The following is a 22311-nucleotide window of genomic DNA, read 5'->3' as shown; positions in this document are numbered from 1 at the left end:
TACTAAATTAGAGAGCTCAGTGTTTTAAGTACTTTGGAAGGTGTTCAGTCTCTGCAATTTCTGTCATACCATAGCTTTACAGAGGACTCAAACATTGTTCAGGGAAAATGCAGTCAGAAAACAAAGCATCCATCTTTACAAAAAAGGTGGTGAGAGTGTTTCAGCCTAATATTTTGCAGAAAACGAAGGCAGTTTTTTTACAATTCTGCCATAAACTGTTTTGTTCACAAGCCAAAACAGCATATCTTGCAATGTCAAAACTGGAAAAAGGAGCCCAGAGCTGCTGCATCTCAGTCCATCACAAAGCTCAATCTTACTCAGTGGTGCTCTACCCAGAGCAGGGCGAGACATCACCTTGGCATCATAAAGTGAGACCTGCTAACCACACCATCAACACTCATCCACCTAATTCAAGCTCTCCTGCTCATAACTGCCGCCTTTGAAGGCCGAGGAAGAGATTTGGAGAGGTTCAACTGAAATTCACAACTCAGATTTTCAAAACAGAATAAGTGTGACTTTGGCTCTTGACAAAAAGGCTTATCAGGGACCATCTTTCAGCTGCATGGATTATACTTTAAGAGATAACTAAGATGTTCGCTGTAAGAGTAGACACTGATGGCTTGTGTCAGATTCATTTGTTTGGAAGACCCCATTTTATCCAGTTCAGTGGTGTTGCTTCAAAAGAAATTACAACAAATGTGCTTTCATAAGAACATCTCATTACAGTTCTGATTAATTACTTTTGAGGCATGTCACGTAGGCCTTGCTTTAAAAACTGATTTTGATTTTTCCTACCCAGAAGCAATCCAAAGATGCTTTAAGGTGCACAATGAACTGTGATTTTGCATTCATAGCACACCTGCATGCCATTAATTTAAAGCAATAGATATCCTGGGGTTTTGCTATAAGTGTGTGATGTAAACTTCAGCAAGCTTCTTTTCTCACACTGTCAAAAAAGCTCACCTTTCTTTCAGTTAAACATTTATAGCAGTGCAAAATTGCTCCAATTTATTTTTGAGCCTTCTTCCATAAAACAGATTTTGCCAGATTTACATTTTACTTTATCACCCACCAAGGCATATGTTGTCTTCAGCTGAAGTGGCCTCCTTAACTCAGAAAAGGGAGAGGGTACAAAAAAATGGATAAAAGCAGTTTTTAAATCATGTCAGGGGCCTGCCACATCCTTGCGTGTCTAATCTGCAGACTGCTCACAGCACGTCTTTGGGAGATGTGAGCTCCAGGTCCCTTGTCGAGCCTAAAATAAGAACTAATGACAAGAGAGAAAGCTTTACAATGGTTGACTCAAACTCTTAGAACTCAATTCGCCCTCAGCTGAGCAATATCTCTTTATAGTGCTGAAGCCTAAAAAAAACACTAAACAAATGAATAAAGTTTTTTTCTCAAATTCCCCTTTCATTTTGTTTTTACTATAACCAGTCATATACATTCCAACTAGAAAACACCATAGTTCCTTTTAGCTTCAAGTCATCTCTCTTTTTTTATTCCCTCTTTGTTTTTTATTCCCTCACAGATTTATAGAGACATTCTCCACTATCCCTACTTTAACTCATATGGTTTAGGGTGAGCACACATCCTATATGGAAATGACATGGCCAAACAGTCTATGAAAATAAATGCTGTCTCGTTTTAAAGTGACTCCGTTCACCTGCACTTTAAAAATATCTGCCAACTGTGCCAGCACCACTTTGCAAATTCATTTCAAAGGGCATCTTTTAAACTTTTTCAGATAACCTTCCACCACCCTTTCACCACCCAGAAGGGCACCAATTTAGTAAAATGGTTGGCCTCGCATTCTGAATATAAAATATCCTTAAAAGCTTTATAAAGCAGTGTCTCCTGTTGACCCGACACTTTCAGGGCACCACATTTTGAATAACCAGCACTTAAAACTGTTCAATTACCATAATTACTTCTCATTCTGCTCTGTGCCATGGGCTCCAATAAGAGGTTGTGAATGCCTTCGAATTTTCAGTGATAAAACAGATACGAAGAACAAAATGGGTCCCAGCATGAGCCATTATCAGCACGCTAATGATGGGATACACCAAATCAAGGACCTTCGCACAACACTAGCAATGAATCTCCAGCAGGAGGATGATGTAACCCAGCAATTAGCAGTTGGGCTTCTGCCACCCGCGCCTCATTAAGCGGAGTGATGTCTGCTCTGAGCAAGGCAGATCTGGGCGCTCGCGAAGGACCTCGCTCAGGACTGTGACCCTCAGCCAGCCCCACTGCCACCCCAATGTCACATGATTAGTGGTGACATCAGCGAAGTGTGAGAGAAATTCTTGGCTTATACTTTGTATGAGAAAATTCTACAGCACAGTCTCTTCTGTCAACTTAAAGCCTGTTTCCTATCACATGTCTCGTGTCCCTAATCCAGCTAAAGCAGAGCTGGAAGGCATTTTCACTATAGCTCGGGTACAGTTTCCTGCCTCAGGTATAATCAGGCCACAGAGCTTGTGGGGACATGTCAGTATCAAGAAGTTTTGCTTCCATGGCCATTTGGAGCTCCATGAGTTTTGGCACAGGTGACATCATCTTGAAACACAACAGAAACAATGAAATAACAAGCTCCTTTAACATGAAATAACTAAAGTATAGCAGCAAACAAAATATAAGAAGGGGCAAAAAATTTTTTTTAAAGGATCATACACTGAACAATGAGACAAAAACAAAAAGTTATTCATATATATAGGACTAAAGAATACAGGACATATCAACTGGTTAATAATCAGCTAAATAGCTGGTAACCTCCTGTTTGCAAACTTACTTAAAACACACCAAGGCAGCCCTCTATTGTACCAGGGGAGTAAGGGTGTCAGCATACTACTGTTGTTTCTGCTGGTGATTTCTGCTTGGCTTTGGAACGAAAATTCATGTGCTCACAAGGACCATGGCTTTGATTTCTGATTCAGATTATTCTTGGAGACAAGAGCATTTATGTATCCTGGAAACATTACATTGAGAGGTTAAGAAGGTACAGATTCATAGAATCCACCACACTACATGAGCAAAAGTGTTACAAGAGACAGAAACTAAATTCTGGATTTGGCTAAAAAACAAGTTCTACCGATGACTCCAAGCTCAAAATATCATCTGATATATTCTGATATAATCATCAGCTGATTCTAGTGAAGTGATTTTGAATTTTAAAAGGTTAATTAACTATCCTGAAAGAAGAAATCCGTATGTCTGTTTCCACATATCATTGTAGATCCTGTAAAGTTTTTGCAAAGTACTGTGCCCTAAAATATTATCAAAGGATTTAGAAATCTGAGACCCACAGTCCAGTTCGTTATTTTTTTGTTGAAACAATGCAAACCAGAGCCCAGTGCAGAAGTAATGCAAGGGGTCATTCAAACGCAACTGGTGTCCATGGCCTGGAACTTGGAACTTAACTTCTGCCTGCAAAAGGACACAGGTGCACCTCAGCTGCAACTGAGTTTACCTATTTGTTGCACTTCGTATTCAGTTTACTTTCAATAGTATTTTATGTTTTCTACATACATAGACAACTGTATCCTACTTCAAGGGGCTACACCTGGTCAGCTGAGGACTTTCTTTGTCTCTGCTTTCTTGCTACTACTCCCATCTGAGATCCTGATTTTGTCAGCCTGCTGGGGTCTCCCCTTCCGAAGAGGCAGTCCTGGCCAGCTGTTATTGTGTGCCTCTGCACTAAGGCAATGCTGCCACCTGCTGGCTCAGATCACCGTTTACCTCACCCCTTGCATGTAGTATATCCTGCCTCTACTTTGATTCATTCTGCTCTTGATCCTTGATAAGACGGGACTACCACTGCTGGATCCACATACTACCATTCCCTGAACTGGCTCTGTTATTACAGATCAACAGCAGTATTTTTATAGACCTAGGAAAATATTTTTTTCAATCAATAACCATGTCTACCACAATGGTAGATTACGAGCACTCACTCACACTGTTGCAAGCCGCAAGATCACTACTGCAGCTTGGGAATCTTGCCATCTGCCCCATCAATGTATGCAGTCACCAAAGCACTGTGGCATAAAACTGCAATGTCGTATTCAAACCCAAGATCTCTTAAATATCTTTGCTAGGTTTCCTCTCTTTAATACGTGCCATTAAATAAACATTTTATTATAAATAACAGCCAGCAGCCATATCACTCTGCAACTCACAACAGGCAACCCACTAATGCTAAGTACAGTAGGTGTGAGCCTGGTCAGTACCTGGAGGCAGACCTCCTGGGAACACCTAAGTGCTGGTGGATGAGGTGTTAGTGGGGCCAGCAGGGGTGCTCACCCTGTGGCCTATGTGGGTCCTAATGCCCAATTGTAGTGACAGGGTCACCATACTGCAAAAAGGCGCCGTCCTTCGGATGAAACGTAAAACTGAGGTCCTGACTCACTGTGGTAATTAAAAATCCCAGGGTGTTTCTCAAAAAGAGTAGGGGGAGTAACCCCGGTTCTGGAGCGTATGTACAACGATAAAGGTATTGCATAGCACACCTTTAAAAACAAAACAATAGTGAAGCCTCTATGTATCAATCCAAGGGAGATTTTATCTATCTTTATTAATTTATCTGTTCATCAAAGGGTACCCCACAACACATGAACACAGCTCCTGTATGCGCTGCATCAAGGTACACAATCAATAGCACTTAGATCAATTCAATTTCCTCTAAGTCTATCTGTCCTTGCACAGGTCTGATCTGTATATGAAAAAGGTACTTTACAACATTTCAAGGTCATTTTTTTTCAAGTCATTTTCATTGCATTCTTATTGGAATATTCACGTAATGGCCTTGAGGTTCTTAAGCCCAATACTTCAAAATGTTGGCACTCTCTCAAAGAGAATTTTGTTTCCAAAAATAACTACTAGTCTGCCCAGCAGACCCTCGCCTAAGACTGCACTTTTGAATTTTTATTGGAGTAAGTTTCAGTAGCAGTAACAGTGCAAAATACCTGTGTAAAAGGAGTTTTTTTTTTTTTACTTTGGCATGGCTTAAAATATCTTCAATCCACCCATGAATTGCAAAAGACAATAGCTGAAACTGAAGCTTATGTGTACATCCAATGGTCAAAATATTAGGAGCGACCAGTCAAATTAGACTCAGGAAGCACATAATGCATTTTAGCATAAGGAGCGTGAAACAGATTTCCATCTCCACCCAGGACCAGAAGAATTGGCAGACGTCAGTCCTACTGCAAACCTGTGGAAGCCCTGGAAAACACTGCCTTCATCACACCCTCCACTGCAGGAGGAATGGGACCATCCCGGCAGTAATTGAGCCCACATCCGCTGAAGCAGCTTTCTTTCAAGAAATATCTAAAAAAGATCCTCTTATCAATGTGATACCCTTCAACTCAAAGAGCAGCATTAGCTGAATGCAACATTTCTTATGCACTCATGACACACTACTCGTAATGCAGAAATGTACAGTAACTCACTGATGAATTGTTTGGGGAACTGCTCTCAAGTTCACAGCCTAACCCTAACCCCGTTCAGTCAGACCCTAGATTCAGACTAATGTTTATGGCCCTCCAAGAACCTGGCACTTATATCGCAGTCGAGCCTCAACCCCACAATTGTCACCAGTCCTGTGCACAGCAGAGCTTGGACACTGAAGAGTCCACCTCTAACTTTCACATCTTACACTTTGAGCCCTGTTACACTACCTCCACACCTGACAAAGAATAATGAGGTCTGCAGAGGCTGGATTTCATTTCAAAGCTCTCACTTGGCCTCGAGAGATTAAGAATTTTTCTCCCTGACCCACTGACCAATGCATCACCGAAACTGATTATACTGTCACCACTTGACATACCAAATAACCCCTCACCTAATAAGGAAAGGCAAAGAGTAACAGCTTTTTATTTCCATTTTATAACACAAATCCAACCTCCCGCACCACAGAAAAAACAGTGCTCTTCAATGACAAGTGAAGAGGCTGGAACCATTAAAACACTTTTCTTCCTTTTTTGGAGTCTCTCTTCATAGGTTGATCAATACAAAATACAGCTCTTGATAAGACGTCATCTTCATTTATCTGCCCGATGAGAGATCCCTTAATTAAACCACGTTCTGCTCAGCTCAAATTTTATGTGTAAGCACTTTAGGTGAAAGATGTTTTTAAAAAAACGATAGCGGCTATTCGAGTTCACTTCCATTAATGGGAACAAAAAAACCCCGAAGAATATCGACTAACATACTATATTATTTGCTCATTTAGTTTCTATCTCTGAGCTGAATGGATTTTCTCAAGCGCTTGGCCGGATGGGGGGTGATGCTGCACAAATCAAGACATAAGCTCTTCTCTCAAGGTAGAGTAGTGCAGTTTCAGCCACTCACTAGCAACTAATGACAACAGGACAGGAGTCTTGGGGATTCTGTTGTATGGCAGGTCTGAGCAAATCGTTCAACTGTGGCCAAGAAAAGAAAACTTGTCGCTAATGAGAAAGTATTGGTTCTGAAAAAGTGTTTTTTGTATTATATTGCTCGATATCCTTCAGCAGCATATCTGTACTGGACAAAAAAAATACCCTTGTTAGGCCACATCTGGAATACTACAGTTTAGGTCCCTATGCTACAGCTGCATTGCATTACTTGAGTCCTTTTGATGACTAATATCGACAATCTTTCTGGTATTCTAGTATTTTATAAATACTAATTATTCATATAGCAAAAATTAAAGTTAGCCACATGCCAATGATAGTCATATAGCATTATTCATTGAATTGCTGCTTTGAAGTTTCATAGCTAATTTTCTTATTCATTGCTCTGATGAGAATTTCCTGAACTACACAACTAAAGGCTGATATACACACACTTCGTTTTATTATGCCTGATGCCTATCTGCCACACATTACAGTACATACCAATTTTAGTCAATACCAGTAGCATGCAGAACACTTCAAGTATATTTTCAAGCAGGTGTAAAAGACTTGAAAATGTAAAAAAAAAACTAAAAGGTATGTGGAAAAAAATGCATAAATCAGCTTTAATGCATATTGTTTTTCATTATACCATCTAAATATCATGTCCCAGTAGGCCACTACCTCACCCTGGAAGCTTGCAAGGGTACCCATGTGCCCAAGCGTTGCCAGCTCTAAGGTGTTTGACTAGCTGGTGAGGTGACTAGACAATGATCAGATCTCAAACCATGTCTTCAGCTGAAAGTTTGTTAAAGCGAGTAAATAAAAATGCTGTCTACTATCCCAGGTGTCCTTCATACAATCACAAAAAAGACATGGTCTGGAAAGCTATTTCATCTACTTCTGGTGCACAGCAGGAGTACTGCAATTCACAAATTATATGACAAACATTGACAGAAATATAATGGAATTATTGTATAATTTCATTAAACAGCACAATATGTTGTAGATTTACTGAATAGTTTCAATAATGTGAATGTTGTATGTTCCTATGCCACTTATCTTAAGTACAGTGTGTAAAGATTAGGATATGAAAACAAAAAAGTATTATATAGTACACCACTCTACTCCAAGCCACACCATTACTACATCAGACAAATAAAGGGCAAGGTTAAATTAAAACACAAACATTATGCTACAATAATATTAATATCTTGCTTTGATGGTGTGTTGATTAGTTTAAGGCACTGTTATTAAGGAAAGAACAAAATGTACTAAAATAGTATACTTCAATATAATTACATGTATTTCAAACTCCCGGAGTCTAACATTACTCTATTGCATTAATTATTATGAGATAATAATTTCATTATTCATCAATACATTTAAAGAATGTAAACCATTAAATAAGGGGATATGACTGTCTGTACATTTATTTTCAAGTTATAAATATTGTAGTCTTCTTTTAATTTGTAACATAGCACAAACCTTACATTAAAGACAGTCTCCAGTAAATTCCAGTTTCCAATACTTGTTTATGCCTCAGCCACAGGCAAATATTCCAAACTCCAGGTCCATATATAAACCACATATATACCACATGTATAAACCACAGCAAAAAATATCTAGTGTAGAAAATGCACCACAACTTCAGAAGGAACAGTTGGAAAATATTCATGTACTCTTATTACACTGCAAACCAACATCAATGAAGCAAAAAAAAACATTGTGTAACTATTAGCTTATGGTAATCACTGATAACACACAAACTATAGAGCAACAGCAGGAAATGGACAAATGCTCTTAGGTAACTCACTGCTGCCAGTTTCTGCGCTACTCTATTACACCATTGTCTGCTTTGGACTCCCAATGTTCACGCTATTTTCACAAAAATATGAAGCTGCAGTGATCAGCGTGCACGACACTAGTCTTGCACAAGAATGTGCCTTGAACAGCTAACAGAGAAATAACAGTGACAATGTTTGCATGCTTACATGTAAAATGAGCAACTCAGTGACAAATACTAATTACTCACTGTTAATTAAAAATAAGTGATTGGATGTACTCCATATCAGATGAACAAGTTAAAGGTTTATTCCATGGTGAAAAGAGCATGGTGGCTTCTTCAGAAGGCTCCACAGACGAAACGTTGCATTTCCTTTCTTCTCTTTTCAGCACGGAATAAACCTTTAACTCTTTCTTTTGCAGCCTACGCTCAGCTCCCTACTTGAACTACTCCATATCAGATGTCAGCCAGGCCAGCCCAGGTGTGCACATTGAAACCACCAGAACATAGGTATTTGTGTGCTGTTAAAAAGCACAGGATTATATGCAGATATTCATTCTAAGTAAAGTGTTTTTGGATATTTGAAAGCAACGAGTCTCGGAGTTACTCCAGATGGCATTTTAGGAGTAAAAGTCAGAATTTCAGCTGTCATCATCTGTTTACTGAGCAAGCTACCTCTTGCTATTTAGAAATCACCAACAGCTAAGGCAACCAAATCATATAATATATACCAATATACCAATAATCATAGAATATTATGTAGAATAGAAGATGACATTTTTAGTGTACCAATCACCTTATTGTGTAAAGCTCTGTATTCCATATCAAAACTCAATTTCCTCTTGAGCCCCCAGGTCCCTGTTTCACTGCTGGTTTTGAATAAACTCCCCGGACTAAGTCTCTCAATCCCTTTCAAGATTCTGTGAACCTGAATTAAGTGCCCATGCAATTAAGCATCCCAAATCCCAGGATCCTGGACTCTTCTACAATACTGAAATCCTGGGGTGGAAAACATATATATTTGAGGATATAATGACAGAGCATTATAATATGATTTTTATATAGAGCAAAGCATGTGTCAAAATCCTTTATCTCAAAGAAAGAGACACCCTGCATACACATGAATTAATTCACCTACATATTTAACCTTAATGAACTTGTGTATTTAGGAGCGGAGCAGTGTACATGGCAGCCTGTGAGTAATGTGTAACAGAGCACTACACTCCCATCAGTCACACCATGCCAAAGACATTCATGTCAGTAATTAGCAAACACCACTTTTTACAGATGAAGCCCTCCTCAGGGCGAGACAAAGAGATAACAGGTGTCAGGATGCAGGTACAGTTGGATTCTAACTTCAAAATTAAGAACTGCAAAATGCAGGAAATGTTAAAGAGAATTCTTCTAATTTCCCTACCTTCAAACTGCATCTATTGCAGCTACAGTGACACTAGTGCTGTGGCTCCTTATAACATTACTGACCTCAGGCTGGCTCTCCACACCTGGCCCCAGTGAACCATCAGCACAAACCCCCATCGGACAGGCTTCTGAACACTGACAATGGAAGGCAGGCTGGGATTTTGACTCTTGTCTCTCCGTTTAGGGAGCTTATCATTTGTAATAAATTCACTGTGCTAGACTGCAGGTTACAAATTCTCTCTCTATGTGAAAAAAAACCTTTTGAACTAGCCCCCCTGGGACTCTCTGCATTCTCCACATCATGTCAGGCAATTTTCCTCTGGATCCCTGGGATGTAAACTGCAGTTTAACAACAAGAACATTTTTCCTCAATAAGGAGCACATTATCTTTCCTTGTAAAGTCACTTTAGAAATGTTTCATTTCATTTCTAAATGAATTTGTCTTTTTTGTTAGAGCAGTTTCTAATTATCACTCCTTTGCTTCTTTCAGTCTGGGCATTTGAGCTCAAGTCTTGAGCATTAAAAAGAAAGAAGGATTCTGCAGGGAAGAATGCATAGTTTTCCATGGTATTTGAAGACGACAGTTTTCTGGAGCTTCAGATTTCCCCCGACACAGCCTGATAGGAGTTTAAGGGAATGAGGGACCGGGTTATCATCTTTCACAAAGTGGAACAAGTACAGAAAGCACAAAGGGAAAAGAGGGAGCAAAATTTACCTTTTGCCAGTCTCTCCAGCCTCTTCCCATGTTCAGGAGGGATGGCATACCTGGGAAAACAAAGAACAGTATTATTATTCACTGGTGCCCCATGATTTTAAACCTACTGGGTTTAGATATTTTATCACAATGCTCTATATCCCAAATCTGTAGGAAAGCCTCAGCAGAATATACAGCCAAGGACTAATTTCACATTTAAGATAAAACCTGACAGGTTATGAACAACGAATTCTACTTCAACAGTTGAACATGCTGCGATATGTAGGGTTTTTCAGAACACCTCCACCTCCTTCCTGAAAGGCACAGGGACTTGAACGAGGGACCTGCTGTCAGTAGTGCTGGAGAATGTCTAGCAAATGCATGCATTTTTCTAAATGTACAGACAAGCTTCTTCTCCTGCTGAGCTGTGCAGCTGGAGCCAAAAGGAAAAACTAAGAATCTATGGGTTTCATTTTAATAAGGGGATTTAGGAAAGACATGGCCCCTGTCAGAGCACCAATATAAAGAGTTAGGTGTAGAGCAAATAGATTCCCCTCTTCAAGAGCATCTCCGGGGATTTTAAGATTTCTTCACACAGAGTTGCTTCATTAAGATTTTCTGTGCCAGGTCCAGGTGCCTGTTCTGCAATCAAAGGGAGGGCAGCACTTTGCGTCACTCTTGTGAGAGCAAGCTTTTGTGATAAGGAGAGAGAAGACCACAAATGAGCCTAGTAAGGTTTGCTACTAATAATGACTGTTATAAGGATATTTAACATCGATATGGCACTTAAGTGACAGACCTGTTCTACAAAACATTGAGTGGAGCAGAAACTGACCAGTAATTCTTACTGACAGATATGAGCTCGACCACATCTAAGCAACACTAAACTGCATTCTCACCAGATAAGGTTTTTGACCATTTTTCTGTTGTATTGGAGTGACAACCCATCAGAACCTAAAACCTTTTTTTGTTTGCTTTGGAAGTACGATATGGACAGCCTCTTCTTTTACCCCAGTCTCCAATATTTTTTATTGCCAAAATATTTTATTTTTCAAACAGTTATTACCATGATGATAGTGGAGAGAAACTGAACAGCAGAACAGTACTACACGGTGCTCACCTCTGGAGTTCATAATAGCCAAATATGTTGGAACATTCTTTGGGGATCAATGCTTCGATCTAATGGGGAAAAACTCCAGCATAGGTCCCTATGGAATGAGCTTGATATGAGACTGCATCAGACATTTCACACTTACAGGATCAGCACAAGAACAAAGTCGTACCAAACGACTTTCCCATAATCCCATCACAGCACGCAGCAGCCTCATTCACCAAATTATACGGACCTCTAAGAAACAAGCCTGCTAACAAGATTTCACCAAAATCCTGTTCTCCTCGTTGTTGTGTTCCCTCTCCTCAGACACGCGCACTTTACAAAAGGAGAACTCTTTGCTTGGAGAGCTCACGTCATGCTGTGAAAATCAGCTTTTTCTTAAAACAATGAACAAACACCAAAGAAACTTGAATTCACTTGACTACAGATATGAAAAATGATTAAATGAAAAGCAGAGAAATTCACACTTGGTGAGCAAGTTGCTCATGCTGTGAAGGCTGGATGCCAAAGGCAGATCTTTCCAGGTTTCCTATGAATGGTTTTCTTGGTCAACTCACTACATTACAAAAAGGACTGCATTAGTGAAAAGACCAGCTTTTCTATAACCTTATCCCCAAGTTATTTTGAAAGGTCTTTGATCTTCATGGTTGAATCTTTGCATTAAATTAACTTCTTAAATAAAGGACCTTGAAGAGACAAGTGTATTTATTCTAAACTATTAATCACGAGAACCAGTATATCTATAGAAAAACAGGCTATTCAACCACTTGCGTGACTTGTCAAAGTAATTTTTTGCACATGAACTAATTTGCTTACCATAGCAAAGGGGATGAATTCGTGTGCAATAAACAATTCAGTTCCTTTTGTAGTTTTGCCAACTTTATAACATCTTCCACCATTAAAATTCTGAAAAAGTACATCATTTATAATTCAAGAAGGTGGAACATCTTCTGAAGGAAGTGAATTTTGCAAGGCACTGTAAGTTATGTACAAAAATAAACAGATGTGAATCTAATTAGAACCTGTCTGCTATTATGAGACTTTAGTATTCCTTAGTCGTCATGGAAACAAAATGCAAGCCCAGAAATGCAAAACAAGACACAGGTTTCTGAACTTTGCAACTTTAGAACTTGCTGAACCTGCCCACAACCACTTCAGATCATTATTTTTGTCTACGACGTAGGAGTAATTTAATAAGTTATCAAAGTTGAGAATAAATGATTTTCTGAAAAAAGACTCTTGAATGACTTAACTATTTGAACACTAACTCATCATGACAGATTTAAGATTTATTTTTACAACACCATAAATGTGTTCATATTTTATGATTTGCTAACTAATACCTTTGGGCAGGATGCTAACTTTTACAATACAGTTGTACAGTTTTGTTTGTTGAGCTTTGCACTCCTCCATTACAGTGAGTCAATTCTGAAGATAACATCCAGAGATGTGCATTCTCTTCCTCCAAACACTCTTACTAAATATTTTGAATGTCCCTTTTTTAAAGATTCAGAACATTTCTTCCCCTCTTTTTGACAGATATCCTAGAGGTACCCATTGACTTAGCTCACTTTAGAATTTACACTATTTTGAATTTTGTAAGAAGTAGCACTGATATCCTCAAGATCACTACATAGGGAAGGACTGTTTTGCGCCTTTCTCTATGCTCTCTGCCTGCATCCTGGTATGCCCACATGAACCTCAGCACTATAGGAGGCAAAATAAATTTCATAATATTAAACTTGTAAACAAAAATAACATCTCCAGTTCATCTCCATCCATGTAATTTCTTCTATTTGTAGTGTTCTCAAATTCTCCCTCTGCCATTTCATCTTCCACATACTCACCCTGCAGCTCACAGCTGGCAGCCCACTGTGAGAGCCTGGCCAGTACCTGGTTGGGAGACCTCCTGGGAAAAACTAAGGTGACTGCTGTTAGAGGTGCTAGAGGGGCCAGTAGGGGTGATTACTCTGCAGTTTGTGTGGGTCCCAATGCCCCAGTACAGTGACGGGGACACTGTACTGTAAAAAGGCGCTGTCCCTCAGATGAGACATTGAACCAGGGACCCAACTCTCTGTGGTCATTAAAAATCCCAGGGTGTTTCTCGAAAAGAGTAGGGATGTCACCCCAGTGTCCTGGCCACATTTCCCATTGGCCTTTACCAGTCATGACCTCCTCATAATCCCCCTCTCTGAACTGAGTTCATCACTCTGCTCTCCTCTCCACTGAGAGCTGGTGTGTGGGGAGCGGACTGGCGCACTATGGCTGCACACTGGTGGTGGTGGAGGGAATCCCCATTACCTGTAAGGCACTTTGAGAGAAGTGCTGTATAAGTGTAAGGGATTATTATTATTCAGCATCTGGTTCGGAATGGCTGCCATACAGCTCCCACACTGGTGCTTCCCTTCAGCTGGAAGCCAGCCCGCCAACACAGACTTACAAAGGGCTCTAGAGTCCTTGGGGAGAAAATGTGAAAAATTAGTGCAAAGTGTTTCCCAAAAAATAATCTGATAAACAATCGGATAGGAAAATGTTTTAAACTATGAAGATTTTCCAGTTGGACAATCAGCTAATATATTCAATATTCTGTAGCATCTTCTTCAACCCTTTTTCTCCTCTGACACAGCTGAACACGAATAACTATTCAAATGGCTTATACATTTTTTGTCAGCCACAGCCCATGTAATGTTAGTAACAATGCAGCAGTACAGAGAAACAGCTCTTTAGAAGTCAATGTGCCTTCTACGAGAAGCTGACAGTGAGAGACAGTTTAGTTTCTCACAAGTCCCCATAAATAATTTGTATTCTACGTGGGCTGAGCTATTTATAGGGTCACTTGCTTGTGTTTAGTTTGATGGATGCAAACAATTATCCTAAAGAAACCACACACAAGAAATAATGACTTTTGCTTTCAATTCAGCTCTAACAACCTGACTAAATGAACAAAAACACATTAAACATCCGCACATCTGATAGAACTTAACAAGTGTGTAGGATGGGACTGAAAGTAGAAACACTGCTGTGCAAATGCACTTTACAAATCATTTTATTAGCAAAGTAGCTAATGTTTCAGATGGAAATTATTTATCTGATAATGTGAGATACACACTATTTCAGTGATAATGTGAGATACACAAAGTACAACTGGCAATCCTATTATTGCATGCACAGCATTTTGTAATAAGCTTTCAACAATGAAGTATTTACTAAACTAACAAAGCCATCTACATAAAACAGTTTTAAAATGTTATTGATAGAAAAGTTCAATGTCCTAATTTCAAGTATGTATTTATTAATAATTGCATGTGTATATATTCCAGATAAATAAATAGTCCATATATTCCTATTACCCAACAATACCAGGGTAGCACGTGTAAGGATGTAAGCTAGATGTGCAAGATTAAGCTGACTTCTCAAAATTGGTTCTAGGAAGACTTGAATAAAAACACAAATAGAAATAGTTTCAACAGCATAATAATCTCACTTTACACAAGACAGAATGAAGAAACAAACCGATGGCATCTCAAAGTAATTCATTCTAATTCTCTCCCTGCTGCTCTTGCCAATATAAAACAAGACAGAAGGCACCACAGATACACTGTCTGCTGGCTGTTTGGAGAACAGTGTCACTACTTACCAGTAACCAAAGGACTAAGCAGAAAAAAGCAATTTGGTGCATGAAGTACATTTCCAAAATCAATACTAATGAGATGTCTCACTGCGATGGCTGCCTTTCAAGGAAAAAAAAATCTGTTTGTTTTGATGGGTAAATGTGATCTGAGCAGATTGTTTCTAATGCCAGACCTTTTAAGTCTTATCCTTAATGAAACGGACAGGTGTCAGAAAAGTGAGACTACGAAAGGCATTCGAACAACAATCTGATAGAAGAAAGCCTTCACAGAACTGCATCACTTCTAAAGTGCCAACTCCCGAGATTGAATAAATCTCATTCAGTTGTCTTGGATAAATGGATGATGTAAAGGGCTGGTCTTTTTATCCCTTTCTAAACTGGAAAACAAGAAGGCACTTAAAGCTTTTAATATATATTTTCCATCCTGCAATGCAGTTTCTTGCATGGAGAAAAATCTACTTTGAGCTTGAGAGGCTGTTCCTAGCTTCCTAGGATGGTGTCTACCAGGAGAAATAACACTATGGGGAAAACAAATCATTTGAATATTTGGATGTCTGAAAAATGAATTTATTATTGACCAAAATGTTTTGGACTGCGAATGAAGAATCTGCCTTTTTCCACAATTCGCCATTTCCAATGGCTCACCAACCAAAATATATTGATTTTTAAACGGAGATGACAGAAAAATTGATGAAAAGGGGCAACAGGCAGCAAGAATGTAAGCTCTGGGTTTACCATCCTTACAAACCTGAGTTCTGCAAGAGCTCAAGGTGATTAACACCCCTGCTTTGCAGTGAATTCCCACCTCTTTACCCTCAGTCATTCACATTCGAGACAGTGCTCGGAGACGGCATTGGGTTTGGGTCAGAGGGCACCACAAGTGCCTCTCCTTGGGTACATGAGGAAGAAGTCTCTCTTGGCATAAAAGACTGCATGCACTGTGAATATTTTCAACACTCACTAAAAGTCTGACATAATGCACATGTTTTTGATACACCAAAGGAAACGAGAAAAATATGTATGCTTATGTTTTCAGATCGTATGCTATTTTCTAAACATCTTGGTGTTATTTTGATTAACTGTTCATGATTGACCATGATACACTTGAGTAACTGATTCAATCATGAAGCATTCTATAACTTCATAAGTGAGAGCTGCTCTGGCACAGATTAAGTGGTTTACTTGGATGTCAAGCCTGGTGAAAACAGAGCAAGCAAACCACCTGAAAGTAGAAACACATGCATTCTGATGTTTGTCATCTTAAATTCAGGTGGGTAGCTGCGTCAGCATGTGTAGGCTGCAAAGGAACAAGTAAAGGTTTATTCCAGGCTGGAAAGAGAAGAGAGAACGCAACGTTTTGGCTGCAAGCCCTTCACACCCAAAGAAAGCTCCACAGCTGAAATGCTGCGTTTTCTTTCTTCTCATGTTAAATAGATAACAAGTCATTTCCCATAGACACTTACTATATTCTGTATTACAAAATCAGTTAGAAGTATACTCCAAGAGAGGTGCAATACATTTTGGATGCATTAATTCAAGGATGTCCAGGCTAATCCAGGCTGAATGGCGATAAAAGCTGGAGCAGAGAAGTGGAGAATCTGATGTTTTTAATGTAAGCAAATGGGTGGGGGGTGACCCCCTACTGAAGGACTTAATTGGCCTCCTCAATTGTAAAATGTATGTTGAGTCACTGAGGACTCTCTTTACTTCAGGTTTGACAACAGTGTTCTAATTCATCTGCTATTAATTACTACTAATCAAAGAGCAAAGTTCCCTACCGTCTAATTGGGGACCTAGTATGAGCCTGCCCTTCACTGCATCTAATGAGACTTTCCATTTAAAGACTCAGAAATGGAGGAAATTTGAGCAACTTTACAGAATAAGAATCACTTTATATAAGATTACATGAGAGTAGCATATTTAACTTGCTCAACACACTAAGTTAGATATCAGCTCACATAATTATATTTTATTACCAAGCAATCTCAACTGATTTTGAAATAACTAAATTTTCATTGTTATAAAAAAAATATGCTGAGAAATATTACCAATTTCACCACAAAGGAAAAGGTGCACAACTTTCCAAAGGTAGATGTAAATTCCTATAAACTTTGAAATGTCACTCTCTCATCGTTACTTAACGAAACTGTGCCGATTTTTTTATAGCTTTATTTCCAAAATTTCTGCACAACGGGTTTAGGAACTATGAAACTGGTATACTGGAATGGGATTTCCACACAGTTAGGCAACAGATTAACAGATATAGCTACTACCTTCATTTCTAGAGGCAGGAAAACTTCCATCAGTAGATTACTTGGGACACAACTCTTGAAAATTAACAAGAACAACAAGAATACAGCATTTACGTCAATGACAAACTTGAACAGTTCTGTTCTTTGGCACTTGCAGGAATGCAGGAGATTCCTATAAAATAACAAGCTTGCAAATCAGAGGCACTCTGTGCGACAAACCCTTCAGTGATGAAAACTACCTTTAGAATAAAACAGAAATCCCGATAAGGAAATACTCTTATAAAAATATTTAGATTCCCAGTAACAGATTTGCTAGCAACCTCATTTTGAAGACATATTCACAAAACACTTAACTGCTTCAGAGACAGCAGAAAACTGAACACAGTAAGGTTTGACAGTAGATCTTCTGAAAGTGTCATTTTGATCCAAAACATGTTGGAGGGGAAGAAAGTTAATTTCACAGTGGCTGCACAGAGGTTAGGCAAACAGACATCATGCAGTTTAACACACTATAATTAAAGGAAAAGTGAAAGATTAATTTTAAAATGCAAACAACCACTTTAAGGAGTTTGAGAGTCCATCTGTGAGCATCTTTTACTTTTAACAACCTACTGGAAAAGATAACATTCCTTATAAATGGCACTGGAAGAAAAATTACTACACTTTTAATCATTTCTCAGTAAGAAGATTAAATCAGAAGTTTTTCCCATTCCAAATCTCCATTCTGTAGATGTACTACAGGACAGTCCTTTAGCAAGCAGGTGGCAACAGTAACCCTTTGCAGTCTATTTAAGACCTCTTTGGCAGGCTTACCAAGAAAATGAGCCTTCAAATCCATTGTGAATACAGAGACTAATTGTTCGTCTTGGATCTCATTTCTTCAGCACCCAAAAAGCCATCACCTTTTGTATTTTGACAGTGCAAACTAAATGAAAATATTTCATTTTTACATGTGCTTAAAGCTCTGGCACTCTTGCCCCTACTCTCAGTAAGCGGCTGCTGGATTCAGACAGAACCTATAGCAGAGATCACACTGGCAATATGGGACCGGCATCAGGACCACGAAGGGCTCAAACAGCTGTCACTGTGGTTCCTTTTGATTCATGCTCACCTACCTAGATGAAAAGTGAAAACTGAACATTTCATATTTCTTCCAATTTGCATTAGCTCTTGATAGCTTACGAACCTGTATTCCTAGATCACACGCTCAAGACGCACGAAAAACATGTGCACTCCTCCAACAATTTGTCATTTAACATGCCACAGGTTCCACAGCCCCTAACAGGAGAGCTACTCCTAACTGGAGCTGAGGTGCATCTCACTAACATCACTGAAGGCAGGTCCTTAAGATTCAATTCTGGAAGGTCCACCTCCATGGCAAGCAAAGACATGTGACCCAGACAAGTCCACCGGTCCCTGGGAGTGTGTGCCCAATTGTTAATCACCTCTGAAGCAACTTTGCTCAAAGGGAAGGAAAAAATTTCCTGAGTAACCACACCAAAGTGCTAAAGGTATCCATGGCGACAACCAACAGTCTTACAAACTTGAGAAATCAGAAGAAACAGTATTCCTACATTATAAGCTTTTCCATTTAAACCTAAAAAACACCTGTGCTTCTGTAAAAGCATGAATGCCACGCGATTTCTGAGAGGCTATAGTAGGACACCCCATGTGTGAAAATAGACTCCCAGTGAATTGCAACTGGACCCATTCCAGGTTTTAAAAGTTTAGCCTCCTGAATATAACTCAACACCAGGTTCTGAAAATTTAAATTACTGTTGAATTAATTTGTACAGGAAAATACATTAGATTAAAATGTTTTGCTTTATCCTGTTTATCATTGAGATTTGTAATAGGGTGCTGAGATTGTAAAACCCGTAATGCAATAAAAGCCTTAACCACATTTCACCCCTGTGAATACGCAAGGCAGCAATCGTGTCCTTTCCCACTGTAGAGCCAACTCCTGGTACTAGGATGCACCGAATCAAATAATCTGTAACCAAGTGTACCTCAGAAATACAAGGTATCCAAACAATTAAGAGAAAAAATGCAGAAAGTGTTCCCTTTATCAAATCAAATACCAAAATTAAAAAAAAAAAACATTTCTGTTCTTGCATACCTCTATACAGGTCGTTGTAAATGATCACATTGCTGCTTTTATGGCCTGTTCATCAAGTCTCTGAAAAGAAAGCTTTATTTTTGCCTGATTACCCACCTACACAAACAAATTCAGTGATGAAACTATAAGCTAGTATGCTATTTTTTCTGATCACCTACTGAGGCAGAAGAAAGCCAAAAATCACAAAGCATGATTAAAACAGTGCAATGTTGTTTGGCTAACAAATTAAATATATCAATTTAAAATGTGACATTGCAACAAGACTGAATCTGATTAATGTCCAGGGTCCACCCAGAATCAAAAAGGTTTATAGTACTGATTCCAGCAGGTCAGACTTCATGCTTTGTGAAGCGACATAAAATATCCTAAAAAGACATCTGAGGCAAAAACTTCAGGGCAACAAACCACTTAATTTGCAGAGTTAAGTCGTACCAGCTCAGCCTGGAACAGCTAAGTAGAAACGCAAAAAAAAACACATCGGCTGAAGTTTGCAAAAATTATTTTTGTTTCCAGTTTGTTTTTGGAAAGGTTCACTGTCTTTTAATTTCCAGTCATTCATTCTTCTCTCCCCAACCCTTTCTCCCCGACGAGTGCTTTGTGGTTCTCAGTGATTTATGGATTAGTTCCGGTTTGCCTAATGAAACAGCCAAAATGATAAAATGAGAGACACCAACTGCACCGTTTCTTCTAATGAGTTCTGAAGCACAGCATATTGACTGATGAAATGCAGGTTCGGCTGGAAGATCAAGGGAAGGATGAAGCACAGGGGCGCAGAGGAGACAGAAAAAATGAATGAAATGGCACAATGCAGATGAAAACTGGAAAAAAAACATTTAAAAATCTCCATTAAAAAGTCATACCCAATTGTGCAGAGCTGCACAGCATTTTGTGGTTTGCATTCATAGAACTTGAGTAAATTACAAACTTTGTAGAAAAAGCTTAAATGAAGATGAGCACCATAGAGAAGTGCTACTGTACACGGTTTAAAAATGACAGATTTCTTCAGTAATCTCTCGTGTTTGTATGTAATCTTTCTAGTCACAAATACAACTAGCAACAGGCCCCCATCACATGACGGAGAACATGCACCTCAATTCTAATGCTAATTAGCAGTAAAAAGATCCCAGGGTCTTACCCAGCCAGAAGCCAGAGTACTGTCCTGCTGGAAAGTTATATTATATCAAGATATAAGTGGTCAAATCAGGATGACCCCACATCAAAAGCAGCAAGTAAGGTCCAGGAAGAAGTGACTAGATACTTAGACCTGAACAGACCATAGAACCTGGATGATAAATTTATCTATATTTAATAAGCGCCAGGACTTCCAAATCTTGAATTATCATTGAGGAACTACATTTGGCTGTTATATCTTGCCAGTTTAGAAATTGCTGGCTCTGAACATCCCAGATGGTGAGCGTGTTACTTCTGCTCCCAACAAAGATAACTCAAAAGATGTTCTCTAGATAAGAAGGCTTCCCATATGCGTTTTCTTTTTAATTGTCACTAAGCCTGGCGTTCAACAGGTATCACCTCTGTCCAGTCAACTCTCACTAATGGGAATTAAGGGTTATGTAGAGTCAAAATCACAGTCACCAAGGATTAATTAATCCAAATGGCAACAATAACATTTAATCAAAACCCTAAATTCATTTACTTTTTCTTAAAGCTTAAAATGAACATTTTAAATACTTTAAACATTTCAAGAATATTCCTAGAGCAACTATATAAAATAAGAAAAAGTTTTAAAAAGCCATTATTAAAAAAAATAAAAATAAAAAAGCCATTATGAAAAAGAAAAAAAGATATTCTGCAATTAAAACAACCAATCCTGTTTTGCTCCACTCTGAATATACATCACAAATCAAGTCCCAAAATGTATTACACCACTAAACTAAATAAAAGCATTTTAAATTTAAGTATCTAGGTCCAATGGCATATATATTGAAGGTCACATATTTAAGACATTTTAGTGTGATACTTACTTTAATGCATTCGAATTAAATCATTAAAACAGAATTAAATCATTTCCATATAAAGCCCAATCAGTTAACAAAAAAAGACTACACGTGCTGCCACAAAATTCAATAACCCTCGGCTCTTAATCTTTCAAAAGTACAAAAAATTGATCCAAGCAGCTAACATTATAAATTGATTGTTACAATGTCTGAATCAGACTTATCAACATGCTTTCTATCCCAAGGCAGATCTTAAAAAGAATTGCGATAATTTCCTCTGTCACGTGTCGCATACATGAGAGCTCCCCAGGTCAAAATGTTGAATAATTTATGGCAGAGGAGCCCAAATTCAGTCCTTAACGTCCACTACCTCCAACTTCTTAAGAACAAGGAAAGGCATTAACCTATTCAATTAAGTAAATAAGAAGTTCATGGAGATAATTAAGGGCAGAGGTGGCCCTAAAGGACAGGAGCTGTGCTCCCCTGGTCTGGAATTAACCAGGAGGCCTTTACAACAGAGGGAGCCTGACTGAGATGTGATGACAATTATTCACACCTACATCTGAAGGACCAGATAGGACTTGTTTTAACAACTATGGGAGAACAACTTTAAAGCAAGTTAAAACAGCTCAGTCTGCTCCATTTATTCAAAATGATACACACAAAGGAGATTTCTGAATCTAAACCTGAGTGCAAAGCACAGTTAAAACTCACTCAGCTGTTCAATACACCTAATAAAGAGCTGAGCTGGAATGGCTTATGAAGAATTTTACATAAAAAGCCCTTCTTACTTGCTGGTCACTGATATCTGAAGCCGGCGGGTTACCTTTGGTAATAAGGAAAAGAACATTAATAAAATGACGTGTGTGCAGGTACAGTGCACAGCCAGCCTGCTGCGCTGTACACACTGCAGATGGAATGTGAAAACACGCTGCAGTGCTGCGTGATCTAGGTAATTATCTAC

At 38.8% G+C, this 22311-nt stretch overlaps 1 protein-coding gene across 4 annotated transcripts in view; it reads right to left on the bottom strand.

The window, feature by feature from the left end:
• kdm4b (lysine (K)-specific demethylase 4B) overlaps window positions 1–22311 on the bottom strand; it is a 125352-nt gene that overhangs the window by 81039 nt on the left and 22002 nt on the right. For all 4 annotated transcript variants that reach the window (XM_015365650.2, XM_006639900.3, XM_015365648.2 and 1 more), the window contains exon 6: window positions 10298–10347. In XM_015365650.2, coding sequence (XP_015221136.2) covers window positions 10298–10347 — 50 coding nt within the window. The remainder of the gene's footprint in view (window positions 1–10297; window positions 10348–22311) is intronic.

This window comes from Lepisosteus oculatus, chromosome 29, assembly GCF_040954835.1.
Source record: "Lepisosteus oculatus isolate fLepOcu1 chromosome 29, fLepOcu1.hap2, whole genome shotgun sequence".
NCBI classification, from domain to species: Eukaryota; Metazoa; Chordata; class Actinopteri; order Semionotiformes; family Lepisosteidae; genus Lepisosteus; species Lepisosteus oculatus.
This window is presented reverse-complemented; position numbering and strand designations above follow the sequence as displayed.